Here is a 9,694-nt window from a genome sequence, read left to right on the forward strand (position 1 = left end):
TAAACGCTAGTTATAAAACGCATAAAAACGATTATGGCATCGGAACGCGCTTCTAGCACCGTGAAGGCAAGCAATTCGTTTTATTGTTGACAATGGAATCGTCGTATAGAATCTCTACAAAATGATACATACTGCATAACAACACATCCACGAAGTAATACACATTTCGCGCATTTCCTTATCCCTCATCAATTTTGTATGAGTCGATTTCTTTCTTTTTCATTCTTTCACACTTTTTCGGTTTCCAAAACCGGCGGAACCGAAGGAACGTGTTTCTAATACAATGGTCCGCGAGCTTTGTCGCGTTACATGCGTTTGTCTTTTTCGTTTTTCGATGCAAGAAAAAAGAAAAAACACGTGGGCAACAAGTCCAACGATATATATAACATGACGATTAACGAGGCGTTTAACATGAAATTTATAGAGTTATGGAATTAATAAAAACAATCTACTAGGGGAGGGGGAAAAAAATTCGAAAAAGAATATTAAAAAGCGCTCTAATAAGAGCATCTTAGGCTATCTTATCATATCCTGCGATATTTTTGTTTTTTTTAGCCACGATTCATCTTAAGACGAATGTACAACAATTTAATCACGTCGTATCAGCAATACGAATAATAAAAACAATAATTCGATTCGCGACCCTACTCGTATCACCGATCTTATCTAATTTCTGTTCTACATTCTTCCAAAGAAAAATATTTATCCTTACGCTTCCTATAAACGGGTAACAATCATGGTATACTATTCCATGACGGGTTTTTGATCACTCGTTCAGAGATGATCGAGGATCGGATGATGTATCATATACATATACATATTTGCCGCTGGTGTAATCATGCTCGTTACTATAGGAAAAAAGCAATAAGGAAGAATAAAAGAGAAGAGTCGATCAAGTCACTGATGAGATTCCTCGTCGGTGAACGATGTTGTTTCAGAGATGAGTTATAATGATATCGTCGTCGATATCGTCCTTTTCATCGTCGGTCTCCTCCACTTGATTCGCCTCTGCTTGAGCAGCCTTTGGATCCTCCGCGATGGCCTTCAGCCTTTTCTGCTTACGCCTGTGCAACAGCTCGACTACAATGTATCCGCAGGTTCCGACGAGTAACACTGTTAGCATCACGTACAGCTTCATACGGGCGCATAGATGGGTGCTGTACGCGTATGCTATCACAAAACCGGCACTCTCCCACAGTCTGTAATTTGAGAACGCTGCTTCTTTGTTACGCCTGAACAGGGTGCCATACAGACCTGGAAAAGAAGAAATTTCGTTTTTAAATCTTTCCATGTTAATTTATCGTACGTAAAATATATTTTATTATATATATATATAGAGTGGGTATAAGTTCGAAGAAAATTGACATTTTATAAATGGGAATAGATATGACGATTGATTAAGAATGGAACGAACGATTGCCTGGGCTATTGTTTGACGAATGAAACGTGATTCGCAGAACGATATGTGTGTGTGTGTGTATGTGGATGAATATCATATGAACGTCTAGGATGCATCGTGATCATGTGTCGAAGAGAATTGGTAGCAAAACGACGAAAATGCCAGAAGATTTGATTCTGGATATTTATATAATTTTGATAAAAGGATAAATCGTAAATTATTTGTTTGGTTATATTTCCATTTAGAATATTTATAAGAATAATTATATGCGTTAAAGAAAATAATTAAATTACAAAGCGTAAAAAAGAAAAAACATTAAATCTTCCGAAAGAACTCTGAAAAGAAATCTGTAAACAACTGATGACATCATTACAGGATAAAGGATGTATCGGATGGAAGCGATAAATCTAGAGAATTTTGTTGTTGCGTGGAATTCAATTGAGCGAGACTGACGAGAATAATGCAGGACAGTTGTTGAATACAAATTTGAATACAAATTATCAAATTTAATTTGATCTATTATAATTTATTAAATATTATAGATGTAGAAAATATTTTTTCTGTAGCAAATATCTATTAATTTATTGTAATTGTTACAACTTAGATTGAATTTACTTCATGAACTGCTAAAAAGGAAATGAATAACTTAAGATACATTAGATATTAATTTTTTTCTCCATTGCTTGAACAATTCCAAGTTTTTTTTGTCAAAAATCTTTTATCTCCTCAGATAATCATAATCTAATTTATTTCCATTATCTGATTGATAAAAAGGGATTTTTTTCCTATTAAAGAATAGATTCGTTGTGATCAGATTCGATTGAAATAGGAAAATCTAATAAACATCGAGTGATAAAATCTGTGTTACAAGTTACATATAATCGTCTGAATGCCATAATGCAATAATCCAATAATTCTTTTTTTTTTTTTCAAAACAAGGCTAAATATCTCTTTGCAAAATTTTTCCAAACAATTTTATTTCTACAATTCTGTGTAATCGCCACTTAATCATCGCACTTAATCATATCGATTGAAAATATTTTTAGATATATTTTTACAACTTATGTACAAGATAAATAACATAAAAAAAAAATATCCTCTTTAATAATTCTTTACAAATTCATGTCAAGGTATCTTTTATCTAAGACGTAAAGTTACACTACACATGATATTTTACACTAATTACAAGTACATATAATTGTACTATTATCCCGATTAGAAATAAATAACCGTAATTTTTGTTGAATACGTAGAAGCATGTCAATGTTATTTCAAAGATATTTCGAGAAGCTGATAAAAGTATTAAAATTAATTTTAATTTGAAATAATTTCGCGAAAAAACTTTAACGAATAAAATACAAAATTTATGTTCACGTTAAAATATCAATTTGCAATACGTACCGTTCACCTGCGTTTGCCATACAGCATCACCGACACCCCAAAGTCCAGAAACAGAATAAAAAACATAAGGGTTATCGGGATTCGGTTTCCAGTGGAGTAGCACGACGATAAGACTAACATGGACGATGGCGCCCAGCACCATAAGTGGCTGCCTGCCGACGAATTTCATTAAAGAACCGAAGACCAAGGAGCAAATAGCGTTCACAACTCCAAAGCAGATCATTACGTAGCCAACTCGATGCACGCCCAACGCGCAGGAAATATAAGCCTAAAAAAGGAAAGTATCACGATTATAAAAATGTCGCAACAATTTGCGAGGACGAGAATAAATGTTCGTTTATGGAACAACTGTATCTATAAATGGAAGGTTTCTATCATAAATTTTCAATATATATATATATATATATATTCTGTAATAATAAATTTCGTAAATTAATGTAATCGTTGTCATTGAATGTATAGTAGATAAATATTTCACGAAAACGTTCCTTTTAAAATTGGAAGGAAAATTCATCGACGAGGATTCGCTCTACGCGCTTTCATTTAGCCACATCGTGCCGTGCTGATAGCTGCACAGGCCAGGCTATGCATCGTCGATGCACCCGTAGAACGAGAGAAAAAAAAAGAAAAAAAAAAAAGAAGAAATACTGGTTCACGAGATTCCCGGTATGGAAGTGGTATCGGGGAATTGCCGCAAGAATAAAATTCTGGGCTATTTATAACATGTCGAACCAGCTGATCCAATGAAAGGTAGCGCGCGTCCTGATATTTTCCAGTAGCGTTTTATTCGCCGAATCACTTTATTCCTTGCCCAATTTGCCCGCATATTTCATCACCGAACTGGTTTCGGACAAGTTTGCCTTCTCCAAACTGTATCATCTATATTTTTTTTCTTCTTCTTCTTCTTCTTCTTCCTCTTCATTCCCTCCTCTTTGCGTGCGCGAATGTATAACAACGATCAAAGAAGGGGCAACAAGAGGGGGGAGGGCCATCAGTTGCTTATCTTCTATGGGGTGTAATTTGATTGAAAAATTATGGATAAAGAGATATTCGTGGTTTCGAAGTTTTATTATTGTGTATAATTATTATAGCTGATGGGTTATTATTAGCTATGATTAGTCTATTGATTTTTATTTATCGATGATTAACCGTATTTTATATATGGTGGTATTGTGTAACCCATACTTTGGATTGATTTTTGGTTTAATTTCGTTTTTTTATCGAAAAATTATAGACAAAGATTCGCTTTTTATACTCTTCCTATTTCAATTCATAATTCATATTATTTTATAAAATTATAAAATGTGTTGCAAATCGATCAACGCCGATACACGTCACGTGCTTTTTAAACAGTAGCGTTCCCCGATCACAGAGAATCGTATATATTATACAAGTTATAATTTGAAGTCATTCAGCGCTTTAAAGCCAAAGGATGCGTGCTTCAGCCGATATTTCAGCATATCTGTGATCAGTAATATGTATTTCCGGAGAACAATTGCACGACCTCGTATGGCCGTTACGCATCATGAACTGCCGTTCTGTATCCGGTTTGTATCCGGGTGATCCTAGCCAAGTTTTTGTTGTTGAATCTGATGAGAATAATCATTAATGATTTTAGCGTCTATTTTTGTTACTGCGTCTTTTCCTTTTCTTTTTTTTTTTTTTTTTTTGTACCGCGGGAATTTTTATGATTAAACACGACGCGATTTAATTCATCGATTTAATGAGGAAAATTATAATAATAAGGAAAATTATATAATTATAATAATCATTAAATGTTTTTTGTGGAAGAATGGATATATTTTTATTATTGTAAGATGAAATTTAAGATAGTGCAAGTTTTTTGTAAAAATTATATTGCGTAAAATATGCAATAATGTATGAATCATAGAATCTAGAGAAATTTTATGAATTTTCATATTACAGATTAGATTATTTTTGATCGAGTTATACTTGCCTTTCTTTTTAACATAATTTTGTTGTTCTTTATTAAAAAAAAAACTCGTAGTTCAATAATCTAATAATATATTCTCAATAATTATTCTAAGTATTCTATTGGATAATGAAGTAAAGATTCAGCAAATAAATTTGAACTTTTTCAAAATTTTTTTAGAACATTGAAAAAATTAGAAATGTTAGTAAGAAAAAAACAATAGGATCATTTTAGCCATGCCATCTCATCTTACAATCCAATATTTATCCTTATAGATAAATAAATGAATAATAAATATATTTATTTTTGTTTCATCAATATTGTGAATTATTTTTGGTGTATTAGCTAATCTAAAAAGATCGAATCTGTGTTGTAACTTTCTGAAACAAGCAACGCGAGAATTCTTGGATAATCGATGGATAATATTGCATCGTCATTATTGTAACCAATATTATTATACTTTTAAATCGTCGATCATGAGACCGTCGTCGTCCATTCTCAGTCTGTTCCTTCGAAGAGGATTCATCCTCGAATGCATAATCGGCTATTCGTAATCGATGGCCTTATCGAAATGAAGTTTCCACTCTGACAACAGGCTCGTTCATTTTCTACCGAGCGTGGGCGAGTTGTTACTCGATTGTTCTGCCTCGTGACTCGTAAATAATTGCCTCCAGTTGTTAAGAAATCGGCAAACAATATATCCTTGAACTCTTGAAAACTCTTGATTAACGAATTTCTGATGAAAAAAAGTTTAGTCTTTGGGTTATTAACCCCTTTATTATTAAACTCTCTTGCTAAATCTCTGTAATTCCATGTATAATTTGAAAATTATGCGTGTAATAACTTATATATCTTTTTAAATCTTATTTTAATTCCTTCCCATTGTTAAATTTATCGTATCGAAGGAGACAAGATAAAAGAATCTTAAGGGATTATCCTTTTGGGATAGATTATAGAGAATTAAAATCTATTCTGTTGCTGTTAATTCTTATATAGGCCATTATGTTTTCGACATTATTCAATTTCTAATTTCAGTGATTATAAATGGTAATAAAATTATAAACTTGGAACATAATTCGAAATACGATGATGATCGAATAACGATGATACAAATGGATTTGAGAATCTTTTGAATGAAAAATAATAAATTTCTAATTTCATAGTAATTCTAAGTATAAGTGCACTTTAAGTACTTATTTATGTACTTACTACCTGCTTGTTATCTGGATGTATTTTACTGGATGTAAATTATTGATGCAAAGGTTAATCGATGCATGTACGTACTAATTGTTATTCAATTTTCGATATCAACGTGAGGATTGATCGAAGAAAAAGAAAAATGAAGTTCTTGTTCTATATTCTATACTATTCGATTTTTATATATAATGCGATAAATTAGCATTTAATAGGATTTCTTGGGCGCCTTAATTACTCACTTGTGTAAAGTCTGCTCCGATGAACGCCTGCTCCATACCGATCCATATTGTGATCGGTATGAGGAGTTGCTGATAGGGTTTCTTCAGTTGATAAGCAGTTGCAGAAAGCAATTGTATACCACTGAGCTCTTGACTGTCGACTTTTCGTTGCTTCTCACCGTACCTGAAAAAAAGAGAGAGAAAATTAGAATAAAATTTATCAAAAAATTTATTCTACATCATAGAGAATCATTATATTTCTACTCTCTAAATATAATTTAATTCTAAATTTAATTTATTTATTTTCTATTAAAGGAAAATCATTTTTCTTTTTCCTTATAATCGTTTGCCAATTTGATTCAATTAATCAAGATTTTTCTTGTCAGGAATGCTAATAAAAATGGAACACGATAAATATTTGTTCGTGTATATCGCTTTAATTTCGATCTATTTGATAATTATTTATAGCAGAAAATACGCGGAACGAAGAAAATGTGTATACAAAGTTGATGTGCGAATTATTTCGTAGAAAACGATCGGTTGTAAATTGTGTAATTTTATCATAATTGTAGCCTTAAATGCTAGAGATAATTACTAAAATGTTTCTGCAATATCACGTCACGAATCTGTACCGTAACGTTGTTTCGTAGTTTAATTTTTGAGCGGTTTTAATCCAGGAAATTGATGCAACTAAATGGTATCTCTAAATTATATTTAAGCTAGCCGACTATTATATGGCAAACATGCCACTTGTCTAGTCACTTCATCTTCGCCATCCCGTGGCGCCTTTGATTATTTATTTCATATCTTACATCAAATATAATTAAATAAAAATTGGGCAATATTATAAAAATAATTGCAAAATATTTTTTTTTGTATTTTTACAATCACTGTATTAAATATCAAACGAGTATAATATCCATTGATATTTTAATATCGATATTTGATCCTGATATAAGTAGTATAGATATATTTCATTGATATTGATCATAAATAATAATCATACCGCGAGATCAACAAATTTTTGAATCCAAGCGAAGGAGTCAGATTTTAATTTTATAGAATATTGTTAAATAGTATTAAAAAAAAAAAAGCTGATTTTGATTTTCTTAGAGAAAGAAGATTTCTTTCAAATTCTCTTTGATTTAATGATCGAAAAGGAAAAATTGTGGCGGTCGTAACTTTTCCTTTTTTTAAATTGCCCTCGAACAATGCGATACAATCATTATTGTCGCGTGAATTGAATAAAACTTTTGACAAATTTATATCGTTGTGAATAGATTTAATACTTAGTTTGATATATTTATTTTACAATACACTTATATCCAAGATACGCCTTTCTTATGTTAAATAAGTAATCTCGAAAGCATGTGACAGTAAAACCTGTGACACGAGAGCCTTGATACTTCAGCGCAGCCGTTCAAAATATGTCTATTGCGAAATGTTGACAGGAATCAGTGAGGTAGAACGATCATAGATTGATTAACAACTAGTTGGAAAGATAGATAAGATGCAAAAAGAATTCATCGAAGATAAAAGCATTTCCTGTTTTGAAACTGTGTATTTTAAATTGTAAGATTTTTGTACTTCTTTTTGAACAAGTAATACATATATTTTTTTTTTTTTTTTGGAGGACTTGCAAAAGTTTATAAATATGTATTACAAAGATTGGCTCGAATTTCTACACTTCAAAGTTACAAAAATAATAGAAATAGAGAAAGAGTTTATTTCTTAATAATTTATTTCTAATCGTTGGATATTCCGATCGTTTAGTCTCATCCTGAACAAAAGCTTCAATCTTCTTGGCAATAAACTAAAACTAGCATTTAATGAGTAATAAACTTAACGTTCATAGTACATGAAATCTTTAAAACGAACATTTGTCTTTCAAAAGCGAACCGGTTGACAGAAGAGTAATTTTACGAGTGGTACAAAATAAGATTCACGTTTCTAATATTATTTAAGAGTCGCCACATTTAAACCAGACATGGAACATCTGTATGTATACTATGAGAATATCATAACACGTGAGATAAATATAAGTAAAATTTTAGATAAGAATTATATCATAAATTCGAAAGAAACTCGGTAAAACAAAAAAAAAAAAAAAAAACCATAAAAATATTTTTTAATTTTAGAAAAAAGTAGATTCTTTTTTTTTTTTTTTTTTCCCAAAATTTAACTTCATCCACAATTTTTTTTTTTTTTTTTTTTTTTTTTTTACCAAAATTTAACTTCATCTACAATTTTTTTTTTTTTTCTTTTTCTCGTATCGAAGATTTTACACAAATATTATAAGATCCAAATGTTTATCCCTTTTAATTAAAACGATGGTCGCCGTTTATTTCCAAATAGTAAACCACGAAATAATTATTTCTCGTTCAAAAATTCCTCGGATGTATTTTATCCTACACCGTCGTGTAAAACGTATAATATATCCGCACACCTGTAAAATGGTACTTCGTTTCGCGATGAAGGCTGGTTGCGTTATATCCAGGCGAAAAACCGGTTCAAGTTTCTTTCTTTTTTTTCTTTTTTCACAAATTTTTTTCACGGGAAGAAAATTTCGAATCCAAGCCCGAACGGATACATCGGATATGTGCAACATAGTATATACATACCGATGGTGGGTGGATGGGGAGGAGGGAGGGGGATGGATTTTTGTATAGATACGATCCACGGTTAACGAAGGTCGGATAATTTCGAGAGAGGGATCACGGAAGTCCCCATAACGAGCATGTCCGACCAAGAAGAAGGCGAACACTCGTAAAAGAGCCGTTCAGCAGAATCCGGTAAATTATCCTTCCGCTAAATTTAGCCACGGAGCAGTTGAATACGATCTACCCCGAGGGATTCTGAACGAACCTCTTTCTCTCTCTCTCTCTTTCTCGGGGAACGAGAATTGAACGAACTGAAGAAGAGAGGAGATTTTTAGTTTCGTTCTTCTGCCTCCAGGCCACGTTGGACAATTCGCAAACTAAATTTTAAATTCTCGCGCTTCTTAATCATTCTTCTCCTTTTTTTAAAAAAGATTGAAGAGACGTGACCAAGGTGATGATCTTTTTTTTGAAAGGGGAGGGCATGGATTATTGTAATTCTCTTTGTTGCGAGTTAAATGTTTTGACGTGGTCAATCTTTTCAAGAATTGAAGAAATATTCCAAGAAAATTAAAATACGAAATTATTATTATATTATATAATTTTATTTGATTGAAAATTAAATTTTATATTTAATAGTGAATCTTTTTCTTTTCTTTTTTTTTAAGAAGAAAGAAATGTTTTAAAAGATGACACAAAATAGATTGCATGATTGTTATAATTTTTTTTGCCATTTACTTCTACTAGATGAAAAAATTTATAATGTATATTTGAATTACAATACGTTTTTAATTATTTCTGTCTAAGATTTGATCATCCGGTAGGCCTCGATCTATCTTGTTTGCCGATCTCTTCATCAACCCGGTTAATCGAAATCCCACTGTTTTATAACTCGTGTTATTATTGTGATCGAATTGGTAAAAGAAAGCAAAAAAAAAAAAAAAAAAAA

At 31.6% G+C, this 9,694-nt stretch overlaps 1 protein-coding gene across 1 annotated transcript in view; it reads right to left on the reverse strand.

Annotated features, from left to right (window-relative positions):
• Positions 1 to 83: 83 nt before the first annotated feature.
• LOC102679960 (UNC93-like protein) overlaps positions 84 to 9,694 on the reverse strand; it is a 43,102-nt gene continuing 33,491 nt past the window's right edge. The window contains exons 4-6 of the mRNA XM_006619774.2: positions 6,170 to 6,332; positions 2,801 to 3,068; positions 84 to 1,254 (exon numbers count right to left, since the gene is read on the reverse strand). Of these exons, the coding sequence (XP_006619837.1) occupies positions 935 to 1,254; positions 2,801 to 3,068; positions 6,170 to 6,332 (751 nt within the window). The 3' untranslated portion in view covers positions 84 to 934. The remainder of the gene's footprint in view (positions 1,255 to 2,800; positions 3,069 to 6,169; positions 6,333 to 9,694) is intronic.

This window comes from Apis dorsata, unplaced genomic scaffold (genome assembly GCF_000469605.1).
Source record: "Apis dorsata unplaced genomic scaffold, Apis dorsata 1.3 scaffold_437, whole genome shotgun sequence".
Taxonomy (NCBI): Eukaryota; Metazoa; Arthropoda; class Insecta; order Hymenoptera; family Apidae; genus Apis; species Apis dorsata.